The sequence below is a fragment of the Puntigrus tetrazona genome, chromosome 24 (genome assembly GCF_018831695.1).
Source record: "Puntigrus tetrazona isolate hp1 chromosome 24, ASM1883169v1, whole genome shotgun sequence".
In the NCBI taxonomy this organism is placed as follows: domain Eukaryota; kingdom Metazoa; phylum Chordata; class Actinopteri; order Cypriniformes; family Cyprinidae; genus Puntigrus; species Puntigrus tetrazona.
In genome coordinates this window covers 10,161,312-10,182,989 of record NC_056722.1, presented here as the reverse complement: position 1 = coordinate 10,182,989, position 21,678 = coordinate 10,161,312, and the positions used below count along the sequence as shown (strand labels likewise).

The following is a 21,678-nucleotide window of genomic DNA, read 5'->3' as shown; positions in this document are numbered from 1 at the left end:
TGAGTTCTTCAATGAGGTTAAAATTGTATTAAATTCACCAGTTCAGCCTGAATCCGGAGGTTTGTACTTCCGTTGCCTTTGTGTTATGGGATTCCCTTGCTGTTGTGGAAAGGAGTTTCCTGAGGTTGCTGATTGGGTGGAAGTTCAGTGGCCTTTGAAGTCTTGGCCGGCTGATAATTGGGGGTTGGCAGGAAATGCAGAGAAGCGGTCTGGTTGAAGTTTGATGCTGTACAGTTGTAGACTTATATATGGTGGGCAAACTTACTTTCACGCAAAGAAAAGAAACTAAGGAAAAGCAAGAGAAGTAACAAGACTAGATGGGTTCTCTTCTCATTGTGGCTAGGTAGCAGCAGACCTGCAGGCAGGAGCACGCTGGAACGGCCCTCAAAGAATGCAAAACATGCTAAGACAGAGGCTTAACAGTCTGGCTAAAGAACGTAAATTGAATCGTGTCTTGAGTGTGTAATTGCTTTTGGACTGGGTCCCATTTCGTGTTTTAACCAACAGATAACATTTTAGCTCGGAGTATTGGGTTGGTCTCCCCCCCCAAAAATCATGCATCTTATCATTATCTTATCATTCACATGGCTCAAACTTTTCCGCTCTTGCAGAGAATAAATTGACCACAGAATATGATAAGAATATGATACATTTGGCTAAGAAATGATGGGAAGAAACGTTTCAAGCGAGATTAAAACTCATGCAAGCCAAACATGGATAATAAACTATTAACCATTCCTTAGTTATTCAAAATACATACACAATGATTGATTAACACATAATAGTTAAATGTGTGGGATATATATGTATATTTCAGTGAGTAGGTGCTCATAAGTCCTTTTATGTTGATTTTTATGCCAGTTTTGTGAAAATTCTGTTACGATCGGGTTAAAAGGTCTTTCAACATCCGAGTCCTAAGAGCAGGGAAGGAGATCCATCCAACAAAATCTTTAGTTCATTTTCCCATGTGATACTTAATGATGTGAATCATTAATCTTGATTACTTGTCCCAAAATTGACAACCTCCTTACTGAGTTGAGGTTATCAATAAGAGTTCTTTGTATTAGTGTTACAAGCTGTCCTGTGATAGAGTCTGTTGGATCTACATGCCTTGTTGCACCAGGCTCTCCTGGACAAATTTATGACATCCTGTTGTCTTGGGCCTCTCTGCTTCTCACGTTACAGTGCTTGATAGAATCTTAAGTTGTCTGATTCTCTCTTATACCCTACAATATTATCTACAATATTATCTACAGCAGTGTTTATACTTTTCAGGGAAATCTGAAAAGCATTTGAATGGCTTATAGATCTAGTAAAACCAAAATGTAATATTTCACAACCTAAACCTGGTAAGATATCTCTCAAAGGTTTTCTTGTAGTTCAGCACCAGTTAACTTGAGTTCTTCTCTCTTGCAAAATGATGGTGTTTCCTGCTTTATTGGCACAAGAAAACAAGTTTGCTTTTAATTAGTTCTGCCTCTGTTGGTCAGAAAGAATAACATATGAAGAGAAGTATGGTTCAGGAGTTCAGGATGACCACCAGAGATTTCTGTCACTTGGAGTCAGATCAACAAACTCCGAAAACTCTCTCTTTCTTTCTCTCTCTCTCTCTCACACACACACACACACACACACACAAACAATATAATATAGGCTATACTGTGCAAAAACTATGTTCAGAAGTAAACTAACCCTGAGGTTGTACGTTTATTTTGAGTAAAATGTACCAGGTGGTGTTGCATATTTTGAGTATGTGCACTTTCTAGAATTTCAAATTTAAATAAAACAAATACAATGAGATGAGATGTTAAGATTATACAGGTAAAAGTGCTACTTTTTAGCAGAAAGCAAAGTGTTTAATTGCGTCAGGTAGGACAGACATATGAGAGTAACATGTCAACCTCATTAGCAATGATAACGGCACCTGGGTGAACATCTTCAAGTAGATAGTGACAAGAAGTCATCTGCCAGACATCTAAGTAGATTGCTCCATCAATATCCTTGAACATCTTTTGCATTACTGTGTTCAGCTGCATCGCATACCAGTCACTTTGAAAAATGTCCTGGAACAACACAGATATGTAACAAAAATTACTATATGCATTAACATATATGTAGCTTTTATATTTGTCTGTCACATGCTATGCTGTACCTGACATTAAACCTACTTTGACTTTATTGGCCTGTCTAGTAAAATAGAAATATAAACTCATATGCTCTAAAAGTTTCCACCACAGATATGTCATATATTAAGAAAACAGAAAACTATTGAAAACAAAGTAGGATTTGAAGGGGACCCAGTGTACCTTTAGACCTGCAGTGTTTCCAGACTTGATGATGACGGTGGTCTCTGGCGCGCGACTTAGCAGCGCTACAACAGACTCACGGATTTTGGCCACTTTATGAACATAAAATGTTATTGGGTGAAAAACAAGATGGGCAAAAATTGTGAATACAACAACTGCATGAGGACCACCGGCTATTTCATCAATATCATTGCTGATATAATGCAGGTCCGTAATGAGCATTTTAGTAAACCTTAAAGGAACACCATGTGGCCTCCAGTGAATAATGATATTATTTTTCAGCTCCACAGCCATCAGGGGTCCACCTGTACGAGGAGTGTGGAGGTCCATTCTTTTTATGCCTAAAGATAAGTACAACTCACATTAGACACGTTGTTTTATTAATTTATCAAACAGCTTTACAGAGGCATAAAACAGACACTGGGGAAGAGTCTACAGAGTAAAAGTGATCCAAATATATGAAAAAAAAAAGTTTTACAAAAGAAAGCACATCATACAACAAGTATTGATTTTTGTGTGAACTACTGCTTAAGATGCATTGATATGCTATGGGATGGAAGTGTCTTTTTGAGTGAGATCTGAGCGCATTTAATTATATTAACAAAAATATATTCAGAAGACTCGGAGTGCAACTGGACTTGTTTGTAATGCTTTAATACTGCATGATTATATTCTGTTTTTACATGTGACTGTACTTACATTTGCCTGTTATGTTTTTTTTTATATTCAAAAGTGGGTTTAGCTGGTGTTAGGTGCTCCAATGAAAGTTATACATTTATGTAAAATTATTTATATTTTTTACAAACACGTGCAAACCTTAAGACAAACAGCTAAAAACAATGATGAACCCTGCACATCAAAAAAGAACGCCATATGGGTATGAGCGTCAAAAAATTATGCCAAGGGGTTGTGACCATGTACCAATAAGTTGGGAGTGAGAAGATGTTGAAATAACTTGCCTGGCACATATTTTTCTAAATATTCAAACCACTGCCTTGTGGTGGAGTCTCCCAACAAGTAGACGATCTTGTTTTTAAGGCAATTTCCCATTTGTGTAGAATTGAACTGTCGAGTGTTGCATGCAAAAGACTTCCAAACGTCTTTGAAATAGAATCCCTCAGGAACTGGTGTTGTCAAGCCAGATCTGCATCTCTCCGTTGTGCCTGAAGAAAAGAAACATTTACCTGAAAAGACTGTCATAATTATGCTAATTACCAATTTCCTTGCAACTGCATTTGATTTTTATATTACATCTGTCCTGAACGTACCGTTGCCTGCGGTGTCGGGAAGGACATTTATGACTTGTTTGTCACCTGGAATAGCAAGATTTGCTAATTTCCTGTGAAGAAATAATCATCTTTAGAGTTCTACAATTCTTGTGGTATTAGTTTTCAATCATTTTCCACTTACGTTGTGAAAATCTGTCTTTCAACTGGATTTAATGGGTTTTCTAAACGTCCCATGGAGTGATGAACCAGTTTGTCACAGGAAAGTTTATTTGGTCTCTCACACTGCCATTGTGTTCCTGTTTTAATATCCTTATACTCACAGCAGCAGTTACGTTTCCTCCAACTTCCTTCTCCACCCCACTTAAGATTACATTCTACTACTTCCCTGATCCTGATTTTATTGGGTCCTGGCCCTTCAAAGTGGCCATTATAGTGGCTGCGTGTGATCGAAGAATCCCTGTATTTTTTAAGAATCTGCACAACTTCACTGGAGTGCTCAAGACGCACAGAAACTTCTGCCTGACCTTCCCAGGGAAGAAGAAGAACAACAGAGTAAGTCCCATTACGATGATCCACAACCTCCCCGTACACACTCGCCTATACAAGAAGAGTGGAAGGTTAAACCTATGCAATAAAATTATTAGACATTACCTAAATGTACTTAAACACACCTTTAGCTCTGAATTGAAAAGCTTTGCTTTGAAAAAATCTCCTCCGTATGTTTTCGGGCTCTTGTTGTGGTCTCTGGCTGTGATAATAACGGAGATGTTTTCTCCTACTTTGTAACTGTTTTTGGGTTCCACAACAGAGAATGTCGAGTGGACTGGACTTGTGGTCAGATTCAGCTGAGTGATTAGTTGATCTGGACCGGGCCAGTTAAGAGCCTTCTGTAGTCTTTCCCACTCCTCATCACTGATTCCCATGTCAAGTGCAGTAATCACAGAGGAGGAATTTGTTTTTGACTGTTTTTTTGTTTCACGTCTGGGAACGGGGGGCTGAAATTGTTGTCTCGGATGGCCGCTCTTCAGGAATTTCCATGAAGTCTAAAAGATGACCAGTAGATCTGTTTATATTTTTTAAAAATCATTTTATGATCACATACCCAATTTTATTTGCGCATTTTAATTTTTTTCTTCCGTGGCAGAAACAAGCTCCCATGCAAGCCAACTTCCTAATGACAGGCCTAATAATAAGATTGGTTCTTCCTTTTGAGCTGCACAGTCTGTTTGTGTCTTTCAATAATGTATATAACTGTTTGCAATTGTCATTTGCTATCTTTCATATACACCAACATGCAGTGTCTCAGGCATTTTATTAAAAGTCAAGAGTTATGATGCTTGAGAGGTCTATATGTGTTATATCAATATTCAAAATGTGCTGCTGTTTAATATTTTTGGAGTCAGCTGTTATTTAAATTTAGGATTCTTAGATAAATAAACAGTGATATACGCTATACAATGATATACACTAATGTTTAAAAGTTTGGGGTCAGTAATTGAATCTGAAAACACTGTAAGCTGTATTAGAACTGTATTATTTATATATATATGTACACTTTTGAACAGTATGCCCATTACGTGAACTTACCAGACAGATGGTTGTCCAAAGACATAGCAACAAAAAGCAAATGCAAAGCTGTGTTCTCCTGTGAACTAATAAGACACTATAATGAGCGTAAATTTGCAGATGGGACTTTATGGGAGTTATTTGAATCGGCCATTACTGTAGTTTTAGGCAATATTAAAACACACAATGTATTGCATCTAAAAGTAAGTGAATTAAACGTCAGTCAGGTTGGCGGTACGATTTAAGATCTAATATAGTTCAGAATAAGCTCCCCCACAAGGTGCCATTTACCTGAGGAGTCAGGTGTGGGTGGAATGAACATGGTCGCATCCGACGCTCTGCTTCTTCTTTTTGGGATACATCAACAAGTATCACCCCCAGGTGCCAGTCCTGCTGCTGTGTGTGTACATCCAGAATGACATTTTAATTGCATTACATTATTTCATAAATTATTTAATATATTTGTTGATTATTTATATAAACAAAAAAAAAAACATTGTACAGTTGTGGTTATGCAACATAAAATTCCAGCCCTCATATTTGACAGAACAAGAATTCAAAAGTGTGGCTGTTTTATTATGGCTTATTTCATGCCTACTTTTTTGTCACCTCTCCATTATTGTGTCTAACCGTCCTGTATTTTAACTCAATATGTGTCGGTTTCAGTGACTTATAATTGCCATGTTTGTAAGTGACACTGTTTTAGTGTTCGTCCGCGCTTGCTGCGTTCAGACTGTTTTGCTGTTCGCTGCAAATGATGCGGTGGAGGGGGGAGAGTTTGAAGTGGCGAAAGCGCCGTTGCGTTTCCACTGGCTGTGGAGAAGGGGAGGGTCTTTATTACCCCCACACCGAGACAGAATCGGTTCAGTACAGTTGGAGCCGGAGACAGACGCCACATCGGCAGAAGCAAGGGCGCATCACGACACGCGACTGGAAAACAAGACGCCGGCGGATGTTTGCAAAGTAACGAATCCGCCCGGACCGCATTCACGACGCTCACGCGGTTATTATGCATTAACGATGTCCATTCCGCTACTGTAGCGGTTCGCCGTCTTCGCGGGAGCCACATCACAGGCAAGGATTTATCTAACGGTCGCTGTGTACGGATGTACGGACGGATACGATACTGTAAACGTTCGTGATATATTTATTTTTTTTTCTGAGGACGGAGGGGAGATTCTGCGCACTGCAGTGAGGCTACGTCCGGCTGTTCGCGCGATTGGACCGTGGATGTGATGGATATCGAGCGTTTTCGATATTTGGGTTTTCGTTTAGAACAAAGTTTGCTTTGCATGAAAGCATCAGCTCTGTCAATAGCGTTTGTGCAGTTGCTCGTCCAGTGTGACTGAGTGGTTGAAAGCCACTCCATCCTTCAACAGATGAGAAGCAGCCAGTTCCTACAACTTCAGTTGCCTGCGCTGGGGGAAAAGAATGGTGTTTATGACAGAAATCTCAAAACGTACCGGAATCATCCCACAAAAATAATCACCCAGCCTGGAATCGTAATGAAAGTGCTGCGGAGAAAAAGAATCGTACTGTTCGTAGCCTATTTTCTGCTGTTAGTTCTTACCATGCTGAACTTGGCTAACTACAGGTGGACTAAAGAACCTCAACAGTGTAATCTCCAAATGAGAAGCACTCCGTATCAGGGCAGGCCAGACATTCGATTCCTTTACAGACCATCTCTTGCTAAGAAGAGACAGCTCGTCTATGTTTTGACCACATGGAGGTCTGGCTCGTCCTTTTTCGGAGAGCTGTTTAATCAACACCCAGAGGTTTTTTTTCTGTATGAACCGATGTGGCACATCTGGCAAAAGCTGTACCCGGGCGATGCCGTGTCCTTACAGGGAGCAGCAAGGGACATGCTAAGCTCGCTGTACCGCTGCGATCTTTCCGTTTTTCAGCTGTACAACAGCCCCGGGGGCAAAAACTTCACCTCCCTTGGACTTTTTGGGGCCACGCTGAATAAAGTCATCTGCTCGTATCCTCTTTGCTCCGCTTACAGGAAAGACGTGGTTGGGATGGTGGATGACAAAGTGTGCAAAAAATGTCCTCCACAAAGCCTTAGGCTCTTAGAGGAAGAATGCCTTAAGTACAACACCATAGTCATAAAAGGCGTCCGGGTTCTGGATGTTAATGTTTTGGCGCCCCTTATGGAGGATCCGTCTCTGGATCTCAAGGTGATTCACCTTGTGCGAGATCCCAGAGCCGTGGCCAACTCCAGGATCAAATCGAGGCACGGGTTGATTCGTGAGAACTTACAGGTGGTCCGAAGCAGGGATCCCAAACTGCGTCGAATACCCTTTGTGGATCCCGGCCACAAGCTCAGCAAAAAGGATGGTGCAGATTACCATTCGGTTGGAGCTATGGAGGTGATATGCGATCGGACGTACAGGAGCCTGAGGACTGCCTTAAATCCGCCCGGCTGGCTGAAAGGGAAATACCTGGCAGTGCGCTATGAGGATCTGGTGGAAAACCCTGTCAAGACCCTACGGAATGTCTATCAGTTCGCTAACCTCAGTGCCAACCTTGACATCGAGTCTTTTGCTCTTAACATGACAAATGGCACAAGCTCTTCCTCAAAGCCATTTATTGTGTCTGCCAGGAACGCCACACAGGCAGCCAGTGCGTGGAGAACAGTGTTGAGTATTCAACAGATAAAACAAGTAGAGGAGTACTGCCATCATGCGATGGCCATCCTGGGTTATGAGCGTGTGAGAACAGCCGGAGAAGCAAAAGACTTGAGTAAATCTTTATTGACTGCTTCCAAACTGTGACATGCTTACCTCCCCAGAGATAGCTTTTAAATGTCCACGTGATACAGAGCACCAGCTCAGTAACTGGATTTGTTTGTTTAAATCAAAATGCTTTTGAAGGATTTCACAGTTTCTTTATGGAATGCCATAGCCCTTTGTGGTTGTTCAATAGCACCGTGACTTTTCTAAATGGATCTGTAAATGTTTGATACGGCAGCATCTGCGAACCACAACTGGAAAATTCATATTGTACAAACCAAATGTTGCATTGCTATTTTCAACCCAAAAAATGGATGCTTAAAGTTTGTTTGGAATGTCTGTTTTTGAGTTTCAGTTTATTTTCTGTATGTAAAATTATGAAAATGGAAAACGAGCAACCGATTCTGATCAAAACTGTTATGCGGAGCGCAGGTAATGCTCTTTCTTTAGAATCAATTTAAAGACAATCATTAAAGTTCACAATCTCTCCACACGCTTTATGAATGCCATGCTGTGTGTTATGTAAATAAAAACCTAAAGTAATGCGTTGAAATATTTGTAAATGCTTTAATTGTACTGCTTAGTTCACGCTGAAGCATAAAGTCAAAAAAAGCATGTGCTCCTATCACAAATACAGGAATATTATATTAAGGAATTGTTAACCAAAAATAAGAATTCCGTCATCATTTACTCACCCTCGAGAACTTCCAAATCTGTTTGAACACAAAGGAAGATATTTTGAAGAAAGTTTATAACCAAGCTGTTTCGGGTCTCCATTGTCCTCCAGAGTAGGACAAAAATACCATGAAAGCCAACGGTGACCCAAAACAGCCTGGTTGCACACTTTGTTCAAAATACATACGTTTATGTTTGTCAGAACAAGGAAATTCAAACAGATTTGGAACTACTCAAGGGTGAGTAAATGATGACAGAATTTTCATTTTTGGGTGAACTATTCCTTTAAGTAAAAAAAATCCACGCGTTTCAGTCTTGCTACAAAGTGTTTATTTTATTAAATGTGTTGAAGTGGATTTTATGGGACCTCTGCTTACAACCCTTATACAACTATTGTATTGGCCAAAAATATAATTGATCTGCTTTTGCTATTCAGAGATGATAATGGGGGTGAGAGAACACCAAAACTATCAAACATGAATTCCAAAAGGGTTAAACTGGTTCATCATTAATTGGTATACCACAACACTATTTTAATATTGAGTAAATGTGATGATAATGTAACTGCTGTATAAGGGATTGGCCTATGAACTGTAGTGGAGAAAGCATCGAGCATTGTGGTGTCAATCTGCAAAATTGCTTTAGATGGTAAAAACCCCAATTAAACGGAATGAGAGAATTGGTTTTCCACTTTAACTGAGAAATTATGTTAAGTGTCATATTTTATGCCGATTTATTTTCAGTGCATGCTAGAAGGAAAGCAAATAAGACCAAACCAGTGATTTGTTAGTATCAAGTGGTTATGATAGCTCTCTGGATACTAAGCAGAAACAAGGACTACTGGCTTTCTTTTACCATAGGCAGTATTTTCAGGGACATTTGGGACTGAAAGCTTTCATGTTTTTTTAAAATGCATCAGTGTGGTTTAGAACCCTGTGTAATTGGCCTATTGTGTTCAAACTTGGCTACAAACACACGCTGCATCGTATTAAGACGTGTTGCACTCAGGAACATGCTTGCACTCAGTTCATTCCCCATGTACATCATAATGACCGGGTACCATAGCATCTCTCTGCTCGCCTCTGACGATGTCTTGTGCAGTTGCCATGACAACAGCTCAAAGAAGTGCAGCTATTATTTGTGTATGAACTGAAGCTATGGGAGCAGGTGGTGAAGACTCAACCTTATAAGAAAGAGAGACAAAGACTGAGATTCTGTATGCATTCACTTTTGTTTAGGTAGCAGGTACTGTATATGAGTTAGCGATACTTTTGGTGACACCATCACGTGTGGGAATTGACTATGTGGTGACTGAATCATGTAGTTTGCATAATGCATAGAATGTAGAATTGGACTCGCTGTATAATGACTGGAAAATAGATATTCAATTGCATGTCAAATGTTCCTTGATTTTTAATTTATATATACAAGGAAAGGAAGACATGCTGAGGGGAATTCAATGAGGATATTTTACTGGGGATCTGGAGAATTTTTTGGTTGGTTGGTTGGACACATTTCTCTTCTCTGTTATACTGTCAAATCAATTAAGACTGCAATTAGATATGGATTTTGGCCCACAAACATTGTATTGAAATAGCTTTATAACATCAGACAGAAACAATACAATTTTATGTACTATTAATGTCATGTAATGTAATTCTGAGTGTATATAGACTATGAAGGATTCATTTGCAAAAAAAAAAAAAAACACTTAAAACAGCACTTAAAAGAAAATGAGCTGATTGTGGTGCATTATTCTCCACATATTTGTCAAAAAAGACTGTACTTTCCACTTTCATAACATGGCTTCTGCAGTAAAACGTGCTCTTGCCAACAAGCGCCCTTGTTGTTTTCGAACAGAATCCGATGAATCCATTTTAGCGAATCAGCGCACTGTATTGAGGTCAGATGACAAGGCTACTTTATAGCCAAGAGGAGTTTCATTAAAGCTCACTAAAAACGATCGAGGTTAGATGATTTTGCCCAACTTTATGAACCTGAGATCTCTTCTTCAGGGCGTAAAAGGTAAATAAAAGCGGAAAATTTTCACGGAACTTTGCAAAACCAGCTTGTTGTCTGTGTATTGTGTGTAATCACATCCATACAGTCTATGATCACAACAACAGCAACGTTATTCACATTGTCATCTGATGAAATTACAAAGATTAGACAAGTGTTTTTACTAAAACATAAAATGTGGCGAGATCTGCTTTTGCCAAAAACAACAAAAAACGACTGTTGGAAATTGCTGCTTTTGTTCTAAAACTAATTTTTAAAATGTAAACATTTTAACGAACCGTAATTAATCCAACTGCAGTTGGACTGATATTACTTGGAATGTGCAAAAAAAAAAAAAAACTAACTGTCCAGAGATGAATGTGCAAAGTGGATTAGTGTGATGCGTTGAGAATGTGGAACATACTGGAAACTTTGTGTGCATCCCACAAATTAAGAAACTGAAATGGTCGGACAGTTAATAGTTCTTGGGCATCCTCCAACCAATGCCTCCATTCTTTGAGTGCAAGCTTGATGACTAAGAGTTCTTTGTTGCTGATATCATAATTTCTCCATCCAATTCTATGATGAAGCGTTTGCTGGTGCGCGGGGTGAAGGCTATGTTGAGCTTCTGGAATGCCTCCATGCCATCTGGAATCCAGGAGAGAGACTTTGGCTTGTTTCTATTTAGATTAGTCAATGGACTGTTAATGGAGCTATAGTTCTGAATGAAGCGTCAGTAGAAGTTTGTGAACCCTAGAAAGCATTGCAATTATTTTATGTTAGTGTTTGCGGGCCATTTTTAATGGCTTCAACTTTCCCCCCATCCATCTGGATGCAGTGTTCGCTGCTGTTTTAACCAAGAAACTGCACTAAGAACAGATGGAAGGAGCGTTTTTCAGCTTTTCGAGAACAGATGTTATGAAATGATGAAAGAAATCTTGGCTCGCTCTGTGGTAAAGCAACACAGATGCATTTCCAGGGCAAGTGAAAAAAGAAATCCATTGCAATGATATCAAGTGAAGTGGTTGCGGAAGTGACGGTGGATGGAGTGGAGGAAGCTATGGTGAGGACTCGCTTGAGGGTATCCATGATCTCCTGGAATGGGCCTAAGGGAGCTCATAGTGTTGACATGTTCTGGTCTTCTGTTGCAGAATGTGGACACAGGCTGAAGAAGCAGGCTTTTTAGTGACAGGTATGAGCAATGGCAGGGAATGACAGGTAAGTAACAGTTCTATGTTGGATACTAATAGATGATAAGAATGCGGGAACAGTTTCCAGAAAAAACACAGGCAACACAAGGAAGGGAAGACATGCTGAAGGGAATATTTTACTGGGGATCTGGACCTCTGTACGATGTCTGCTCAATAATAAAAAAAAATCCCATAATGTACGATAATTTCAGTATTTTGTGAAACTTCAAATGTTGGTTGGTTTTAACCACAGGGCTTCTTTAATTCATCTGGCTGTGGATCCAATGTTTGCCGTGCCATGCTTTTAAAGCAGAGCTATGTAACCTTTAGCGCTCCAGCGGTTAATAAACATAATAAATATTTTGAGCTTCTAGTATGATACTTGGACATTTCCAATCTGGCAACATTGGCTGGTTAGTAGTTGGCTGAAGGAGTGCACTGTGATTGGGTGAGTTCTGAGCCTGGTCGATCTGTGACATCTACTTTCTTAAACTTTTAATTAAAATGCAATTTTACATCCTGTTTTCCATCACAATTTAAATATATTTAAACAACAATATATATATATATATATATATATATATATATATATATATATATATATATATATATATATATACACACACACACACACACACATGTAAATAAGTAATAGTGCTGTCAAACAATTAATTGTAATTAATCTCTTCCTAAATAATAGTTCTTGTTTATAATATATGAATGTGTACTGTGTGTATATATATAAACATAACACATTTTTCTTAAATATACTGTATAGATGTATGTGTGTGTATTTATATAGGCATGATAAATATACACAGTACACACATATTATGTAAACAAGAACTTTTATTTTGGATGCGATTAATTCATTAATCATTTGACAGCACTAATAAGAATTTAACATGAACTTTAATGTCTTCGAAAGACTTCTATAGACACAATAATATGTTTAATTAACCCACAAAATTATATTATTATATTCAATTACATCTGTGTTCATCAGTATCTGATGCAATGTCAAATGCTGGGAAAACACTTCTTGAAGTTGACTTTTTTTTTTTTTATCAGTGGTGAAATGCTGCCGTTTGTGTTCATTTAATCAATTTATCAATAAATGATGAATAATTAATTGATATTATGTGAATAATCTATCAAAATTGTAGTCTGATTATACGTTTTTCAAACATCCGTATAATCTAATTACAAGTACTTTATGATCTGATTACATAATCCAGATTGCATGCAATTAGTTCCTGCACAGCACTGGCTACAGCATTCACAGGATAAGACACGGCTTCAGAGGTTTCCAAACAGTTACGTATTCACAGAACGAAAAACCGGCAAATTAATACAATGCTCAGCCTCTAAGAAATCAAACATAAATATTTATTTCCCCAAAACACTTCATAGATGCATCTGGGATAGCTAAAGCTGAGAATGCAATTCCAATTTTTTATGATTTTTTTTTTTAAATGGGGGATTTTTGCACTGTACAAACACAACAATCTTCTGCACCCAAATGTAAATGAGTTTCAACTTGACTACAGAGGTCAAATGGACCATATCCAATGACACATGTACTCAAAAGAAGCCCTTTACGTCAATGGAAATAACCCGATGTTGTAAATGAGACACAAAATCTAGGGGCGGGGGTTCCCTTAAAAAGAGCCTCATGTAAGGGTTGATTCTTCTCCCAGGTGAGACGAAGGTAAGGTTGTTAGTTACACTATTTACATTAGAATAATGTTCAGAGTGCTTTAAAACCTCTAGCCTTGCTACACAGTCACAACAGTCTCAAAATAAGGGATGGACACTGAGCAGCCAAAAACAATATTGAGATGAAAGGAAGGTGTGGATGATAAGGATTAGTAAAGTTATCAGATCTTCAACAATCACAGTCACCATTGAAAGCACTTACATGCATTATTGTGTACACAAAATTAGTCAGAAACAACAACATATTATAAATAAGTATAAAGATATAATGTGAACATGAAGTTAAAGCAAATTAAAAGAAAACCAGAGCCTCCAAAAATTCAAGGATAGAAATGAATAATTATGGAAAATCATGAAAGAAAGAAAGAAAGAACACAGAAAGTAACACAAAAAGTTAACACACACAAGAACAAAGTGATATTTTTAATCTAGTTAAAAATTCAGTAATAAAAATAATGCAATCATATATCTTTTGAGATATACAGTATAAGGCACAGTAGACAATTATTTGAATAAAATGAATACTTCACACAAACATGAAAATGTACTTACTCTTGGACTGGGAAAGATTTGATGAAAGTTTGTTTCTTTTTCAGATCAGATTTGGAGAAATTTTGCTTTACATTAAAACAGTTCATCTAAAAAGCCCTTATCCTTCAGTGTGCCACAGTTCTCAAAGAAGGCACGATTAAGCGAAGAAAGGAAGATATAGTGCACTATGATCAGCATCCGTTTAAGCGTGAGTTTATGTACCCTCCATGAACAAACACTGGAGTTTGTTTAACAGAGATCATCTATTCAAACCCCTTACCCCCTGTTTCATTGCCGTCCAATAGAATTAATTTGAAAAGTCCAAAGGTAGATGCTGTTTTACATTTCACAGTTACACAAATATTTACAAAGTTACAGGGTACTGAAATCTGAAATCTCTGAGGCAAATCATATTTAACAGTAACTTGCTCACCACTTCAATGGGTGCTTTCAGAACGAGAGCTCAAACTGCATAATAATGTCTACGACTAAATACATTATAAACCAGAATGCTGTATGTAACAAAAATTACTCCATATTCCACTATGAATACAAAAATCTGAAAATAAAAATAAAACAACCAATATTAATAAAAAAAACATATTGAAATGGATACTCACCCCATTAAAAAATGATAAGTAAATAAATATAATTTAATATAATATAATACAACTAGTACACTTCACAGACAAAGAATAATTCTTGACAAACTGGGTGACTGATGATAGATAGATGTACCTTCATCGTTATTTCACTAAACATAGCTCATGCGTAAAACTGATGGAACTCTTATGAACAAAATCAAGCAACTGAAGCAGTTCATTTGAAAATGAGTCATCAGACTCTCAAATGGTTTTTTATGAGAGCTAAGCTCTGTGAAAAGGCCTGTTTCTTATTTTGTCCACTGTCGCACTACTGACAAATCGTTCATCTACTTAGGGTTTTTAAGGAGAGATGCATGGCGTCTTCTCTTTGAAAGTACTACATACAATTTAGTAGTGTTATAAAGCACTCTTTTTGATAGAATATTATCCAGAATATTTGTAAAACAAACACATAGATTTTTATTGACACTGAATTATGGAAATTTTGACCGTGCTTCAGCAATGGTTATCATCTGAATGCAATGATAAAGTTTAATTGCGATTTAAAATAAATAAAGACATGATGAAATAAAACACAAAATAGTAGGGAAAAATGGATACAGTAAAGACCACGTTCCAATGAAATATCTACACAGTCCTCTATAATGTCCTCAAGTTCATTAGGGTAGAAATAAACAAACTATATCACAGTAATTTTATTTAGTTTATACTATTTACACATTTATGAGCACATAACCCAACTTCTATCCATAAAGATAGAACAGGTAGCCCAACACATGATACCTTCAATTAATGATCCTGCTTTACAACCTGTGCCAGCAAGTTGCCCTGTTGGAGTATTATTTAAGTCCTCCTAGTAATTCTTGCTCCACTGAATACTACTGTGACTTCTGTGTTTCCAACTCTCATGCTGCTAAAGCCCTTGTTGTCTCATGAAAGTAAAAGCAGACAGCATTCCATCCACAATCAAAGATTTTCAAGACCACACTCATCCATCTGATTCACTCTGATCCAGAACGTCACTGGATTTCATATGTAAGAACAAGACACTGCATTAAGGCTCTTATCTGAATACGTGTGCAATTTGTCCAATTTAAAAGCATGTGGAGCGCAACCTTCTTCTCTCAAGGAACCATGGTTATATACTTAACCTGGAGTTGTTCCTCTTCAGGAACTCCAGTTACATCAAAGTGCTTATGGGGAACGAGATGCCAGCAGCCAGTTCCCAAATGTGTAACTAGGGGGTCTTTGCTCACTGACTGGCAGGAACTCCAAAACTGTACCTACTGAATAGTTAACTGGGTCAAGCAGCAGCTCTGTGCTCCATGAAGTGAAAAGCTTCCACTTCAGGGTGTACCGTTTCCTCGTAAAGGCAAAGAGAAAGCCAAGAGCTTTCTGAACAAGCAGTTTCAGAAGAGTTTGGAGAAAGCCCTTGGACCTTAGCCACCGCTGTAGGAGTCTCATGTAGAGCAGGCCAAGAGGTATCATGTTGGATGCAGCTGCAACCAGATCCAGCATTCTCTGAAACAGTTTGACAGTGAGTGACCAGCCATGACTGCAGTGTGGATTGACTTGATCCGTGCAGGGGACTTACATGCCTGCACTGTGGTCCCAAACCACACAAAGATAAGTGGTTCTCTGTGCTGGAGAAAGCCAACTTTTATTGCCGTTGAGTCTTAACCTCAGCTCTTACATGTGAGCAAGCACAACATCTTGATGCTGAGCTGCCACCACATCCGACTGTGCTAGCATTAGCCAGTCGTCTATGTAATTGAATATGTAAATGCCCTGGAGTCGCAAAGGAGCAAGTGTGGCATCTACACACTTCGTAAATATGTGGGGTGAGAGTACAAGGCCGAATGGAAGAACCCCGATATTGAAGAATGAAGACGTTGAAGTACGCATCTTTTAGATCTATCATGACAAACCAGTCCTCGAACTTGGTTTGAGACACATCCTGCTTGAGGGTGAACATCCAGAACTTCTATTTTGCATTGGCTTGCTGTCTGGTTCTTATGACAGGACTTACCCCTGCCTTTGAGACATAATGTTGATCCTAGAACAGCATTCTGGACTTTTTAGGGAATATTTATTTTAGGTTTAGGTTAGGTGCTTCTACACCCTTGTTAATCAGCTATCATTTCAAACCAGTTTTAGGAATAGATTATGGGTAGGATTAGGTTTAGGGGTAGGGATTGGCTTAAGTCTATATTTTTGGACAGCAAATTTGATCCAAGAACATGTCTTACTTGACCAAATTACAACAAGTGGTCAGGTGAGGGGTTTCAGGTTCTAGCTGTGAACCACTGGTTGTGGGAGAGAGAGATGGTCTGAGACTCAAATTCACCTACAATGAGCAGTTTGGCATCACAAGAGCCAGGCCAAGATACTGTACACCCTTTTATTCTCCAGAGGCATCCAACCCTGGCTGCCTTGTTGCAAGTTGCCTTGGTGCACTATGCAGAAACAAATTAATGCAGTCAAATGCTGATTATATCTCCCTTCATATTACTGCGTCACATCAACCTTCCATGCTTCACTTCTGAAACCTCATCATCCCTCTTTAGCTCATGAATTTTGATTGGCTGTCAAAGTTTTAATTGTTTTAATTGTACATAATATTTCTTATAATGCGTTTTTGTCTCACTTTATATTAGGTGTCTTTAAATACTATTTAATTAATGAAAAAATATATTATTGACTGATTCATGATGATGCATGTTACTTCCGCATCCTTTGTTTCCAGTGGAAGTTCCACAACTCTTTTTCAATGCCACTGCTTCAGACATGAAAAACACATAGATTTGTAATGGTTGCTTTGTTAAATGTAATCTAAACTGCTGTGACACTATACGCAACATATTTAGTAATATAACAGTGCTGTTTGAACTCATCACTGTCCCATTTTCAGGAGATTGTATTTTAAAGACATCTTTGTCTTTATTAGGAATTGTTTAAACAATGCTTGTTCAATGAACCACAGACAATTACACAGGCACATGCACCTGTAGAACAGTCTATAAGACAGATAACAGGCAGAAAAATAAATTGTCACGGTTAGAATAACTAAGGACATTAAAGAGAGCAATATACTCTAAAAGGAATAAGTGGCAACACAGGAGAATGCAAAGCATTTAATAAAAAAGGATTAAATACTAGATAATTGCTATGAGAAACAATAGAAAGATGATAACAATGATCTTTTCATTGCTTACTTTCTCTAGTTGAACTAGTCTACAGAAGTGAAGGGGATATTGTGACTTGGCTCAATAAATTAAGTTATTTTTGGTCAAATTCTTTTTAAGAAAATGGCTCATGTTCATCGCTTATGTATGCAGATATATACTTACACATTTTTTTTATTTTTGCAGAATCACATAATTTTGACCTGGTCTTCACATATGCTCTATAATCTGTGAGGTTTGGAACAAACTGTGTCTAAATGTAAAGAAACAAGAAATGGCATGGCCCGAGTAAGTGAGGGTGAATCTGTGAGAAAGAAAAAGACATTTGTGCATCCTTTGTTCGAAACCACTTTCATCACCTCACCCTGTCATCTTTCTTCATTTCACATGCCCTCTTCTCTCTCTCTGTCTGGTTTAAAAATTATTCAACTCATGCAGGTGATAAAATTTTAAGAGTGCTTTTGAATAATTGAAAAGCAGAATAATAATCGCGTGGCATAGCAAGCTGCGGCTGCAGAAGATGGGTCGGTTCTGGCCCTAAAGGCTCTGTCAGATTCACTTTGTGATGCCTGTCAAGCCGCAACCCCCTCTTTCTGTTTAAGCGAAACTGGACTTTTTGTCCAGCTCTTTTTTTCCCCTTCTCTTTTAATTAAACAGATGCAGTTACTAAGTTGCCTTACTAAGACTGTGTGCGTCCCAGGGCAAAAATAAACCCAGTTTTATTGGAAGAATGTGCTTGTGGTGACATTTTTGCGAATGATTGCTTCTTGCACATTTCACAACACTTTCAAATTGAAATGTCCAGCTAAATATGTGTTGAGCTTTATAAGAAACAGATAACGTGAAGCTGGCACCTTGTTATGGTGGTTGTTGTATACATATTGTGGCAGTTTGAAAGAGTTGCACTAAAAAAGTTAATGCTCTTTCGCATTTGAAAATAGTGAAGCAACTCTACTAAATCCTGCCTTTATTCTAACTGAATGTTAACATTTTAGTTAATTTCATCTTGTTTCAGTGAGGTTTTGAGCTCTTATATGGAGTGGCATGACCACATCGCATTTGCAGTTCTGTACCGGGTGAGCTACAGAGCACATTTACATGCAGTTTAGCACATTTTTTCCAATGAGGATGGGTTGGCAAAATTAGATGAAGGTGCATTGGACCACAGAGGTCAAGAAGCAAAGATATTTCTGCATCAGTGAGGATTCAGTAGCTGTTATGTACACAAGAATTGATGCTTTAAAACTAACGTTAATAGCTGTCTGGTACAGCCAGTAAAGCAAGACCGGGAGAGGTGTAACATGGGCCCTCTCATCTTGGTTGAAGACCATGGCACAGTGCCACATTTTGGATCATCTCCTGAGGTTTAATCATGCATGAAAGAAAGACAGCCAATGGATCACTATGGCAGTTAGTCAGATGACAAGGAGCTATGAGGCATACAGAAAATGCCCTGGGTGGTGCTTTTAAAGGGACCATTAACCCAAGGATGAAAACGATTCCAAATCCATGTGCATATATGTTACTGTGGCAAGATTTTTGGTACTACGCTGCTTGAGGTACGTTTTGCAGCATTTAAGAATTCATATATCCAGTGAGCGTCGCTAAAGATTAATGCTCTATCATGCTCAAAACATCCCCTACAACAAACCCAATCTTAACACACCCAGCAGTATTAACAAATGCAAAAGTAATGTAAAAACATACAATTCGCTGATGTATCCATGCTATTTTAACTTATGCGGATTTTAGCTGTTCCCTTAAACCCTGTTGAACTGTAGTTTCACAGGGTTTAAACTGGAGCTTTTCATCGGCTAAGTGCAGCACCGTTTCACATGAGCTACAGAGTAAACCTATTGAATTCATACATATGAAGCTGTATATTTGACAACAACATTTAAAAGTAGCAGTTTTCAAGTCGTGTAAGATACTAAATTTGTGCTATCACATAACATTCTGCAACTACTGAAAATGTAGCTGTAAATCATATTTTTGTGTGAAAAGGAATAAAAATTGTCACTGCCTCTAGAGTTCATTTCAACTAGAAACTGCAACCATTCGTATGAATAGGTAACATTTTTTTTCTCAGTTTTGCTGAAGGCACGTATTTGCAATGAGACTAGGTTGTTTTTTGAGGTATTGCACTACATGATGTTCTAAACTATAAACACCTTTCTTAGGAATTTTCACGCACTGATATGTTAAAAGACGGCTTTTCGCTTTTAATCATGTTTATGAGGTCGTCATATAATTTCATAATTGAAGTTTTATATTTGCTAGTTACAACACATCAAATAGTTTTTCGTTTGATTATGGTATAATGATATGTTGTATCACCCAGACATTTCTGAAACTTTCTGACCATTACACCCCAGCCCTAATTCCAGACAGAATAGACACGCTAACGCCCCAAGCCCGGAACTTTAATTGATTTTTTTAAATAGATCCCCAGAGGCAGAAAACAAACAAGAAAACTATCCTTCGCCAACGCAAGTCAAACTAATCCACCTGCCAGAGGTCCTGCTAGACGTGCATCTCCCTACCGTTCCAGCCCATTTCTTCGCTGTCATCCGCAACAAAATGGACAGAATCTGAGCCGCTTGGCTGAAGTCTGAGCAGGCTGCAAACGCGAACATTCCGCTAATTCAGCTGTGCTAACAAAGCAAGAACTCGCTGTACTCGACTTATCAAACAGGCGCAGCTTCGCCAAACATTTCTCCTCCAGCCAAAAGAAAGGAAACAACTAGAAGAAGCCGTAATTCTCCCAGGGGAAGACCTGAGAAGTCAGCATCTGCACCAGATAAGCCTCCGCCCCACCAGGAGGCGGCAGAAGGCTCCCAGCTACTGCTAGCAAAGCCCAGGACCCAAACACCAGCAGCTCTTCCTCAGTTTCCAGCAAACAACCCACGCAGCAGGCACCACGGCTCCAGCCCCACAAGCCATCAGCCTAGCCTGTACCCACTCTGTTCATTGGATCAGTTGAACCCACACCAACAGTACTCTGCCCAAGTCTCTCCCGACCATGCCTGGCAACCAGCCCCCAATCCACTGTCCGTTATTTACCAGCCTCAAGTTTCTCCTATTCCTCCAGGACCTAACTCATCCATTTCTGTTCCCACAGCCCAGCCAGCCATAGGTGCCAGCACAGGCACACAGATGCCTCCACTGGCGATCCCAGCCGTACTCACCTCCTATTCCTCCTCCCTCCCCTAATTTTCTGCTACCAGTCTGAACCCAGATTCAAGACCCCCATCATCTTTACACACCTATTCTTCTTTACCTCCCTATCTTTTCCACTCTTTTTCCCTAGATCCCCTGCCATAGCCGCCGTGAGCTCCAACCCACCCCCACAAGTAGCTCCCATGAGTTACCCCCGCCAACTCTCCCATCGCCCACCACCCTTTCTCAGTATCCACTGCTAACCTTCTTCCTATGCCCTCAAATGCCGCCACTGACCCCACACCCCGTCCCCAATTCCATCAAAGCACAGATCCTTGCAGAAATCCAGGATGCTGGCACCAGAAGCGGAACCCTATGCAACCCAGGTGCTTCTCTTTTCACAACTAATATTCCAGCAAACCATCCTTTAAGGTCCCTCCTCAAGCCTCCTCGACTCAATCCTACAAGCAGTTTCTCACAGAACCCTGCAATCTTACCTGACCGCTTGGAAATGCTTTAAATCTTTCCAGGCAAGGTATAACCTCCAATTCCCTGATTTTTCCTGCTATCCATCACTTCTTTCATCTCCTTTCTTAACACCTCAAAAAAAAAAAAAAAAAAAAAAAAAAAAACAAGTCAGTTCTATTAAGGGCTACTTGAGTGGTATCCAATTTTTCCATGAACTCATCCACGGCATCGCCTCACCTCAAATAACCAATGCTCAGACTTCACTTTTTAATCAAGGGCATCCAAAGAAGGCATCCCTCCCGATCCGACTCA

General features: G+C 39.0%; 2 protein-coding genes across 4 annotated transcripts; one reads left to right on the top strand and one right to left on the bottom strand.

Moving 5' to 3' along the window:
* Nucleotides 1-1,834: 1,834 nt before the first annotated feature.
* LOC122329837 (NXPE family member 3-like) lies at nucleotides 1,835-14,176 on the bottom strand. 3 transcript variants are annotated; one of them, XM_043226445.1, is made up of 9 exons: nucleotides 13,971-14,176; nucleotides 5,393-5,497; nucleotides 5,123-5,187; nucleotides 4,207-4,578; nucleotides 3,717-4,132; nucleotides 3,575-3,645; nucleotides 3,266-3,469; nucleotides 2,307-2,647; nucleotides 1,835-2,063 (listed from the first exon to the last, which is right to left on the bottom strand). In XM_043226445.1, exons 2-9 carry the CDS (start codon nucleotides 5,421-5,423, stop codon nucleotides 1,866-1,868), a joined length of 1,698 nt encoding a protein of 565 aa, XP_043082380.1. In that variant the 5' UTR covers nucleotides 5,424-5,497; nucleotides 13,971-14,176; the 3' UTR covers nucleotides 1,835-1,865. The 3 variants fall into 3 exon arrangements, with proteins under 3 accessions (XP_043082380.1, XP_043082382.1, XP_043082381.1); XM_043226447.1 differs by having other exon boundaries at nucleotides 3,717-4,054; XM_043226446.1 differs by lacking the exon at nucleotides 5,123-5,187.
* On the top strand, nucleotides 5,499-8,389 carry chst2b (carbohydrate (N-acetylglucosamine-6-O) sulfotransferase 2b). The gene has a single exon (XM_043226450.1). It carries the CDS (start codon nucleotides 6,481-6,483, stop codon nucleotides 7,876-7,878), a length of 1,398 nt encoding a protein of 465 aa, XP_043082385.1. The 5' UTR covers nucleotides 5,499-6,480; the 3' UTR covers nucleotides 7,879-8,389.
* Nucleotides 14,177-21,678: the final 7,502 nt, after the last annotated feature.

Coding starts and splice junctions, on each gene's coding strand:
- LOC122329837 (XM_043226445.1), bottom strand. CDS start 5,423: ATGTTCATTCCACCCACACCTGACTCCTCAG. Junction 4,133..4,206: donor TTTTCAATTCAGAGCTAAAG/GTGTGTTTAAGT, acceptor CTTCTTGTATAG/GCGAGTGTGTACGGGGAGGT. Junction 3,470..3,574: donor TCCCGACACCGCAGGCAACG/GTACGTTCAGGA, acceptor TCTTTTCTTCAG/GCACAACGGAGAGATGCAGA.
- chst2b (XM_043226450.1), top strand. CDS start 6,481: ATGAGAAGCAGCCAGTTCCTACAACTTCAGTTGCCTGCGCTGGGGGAA.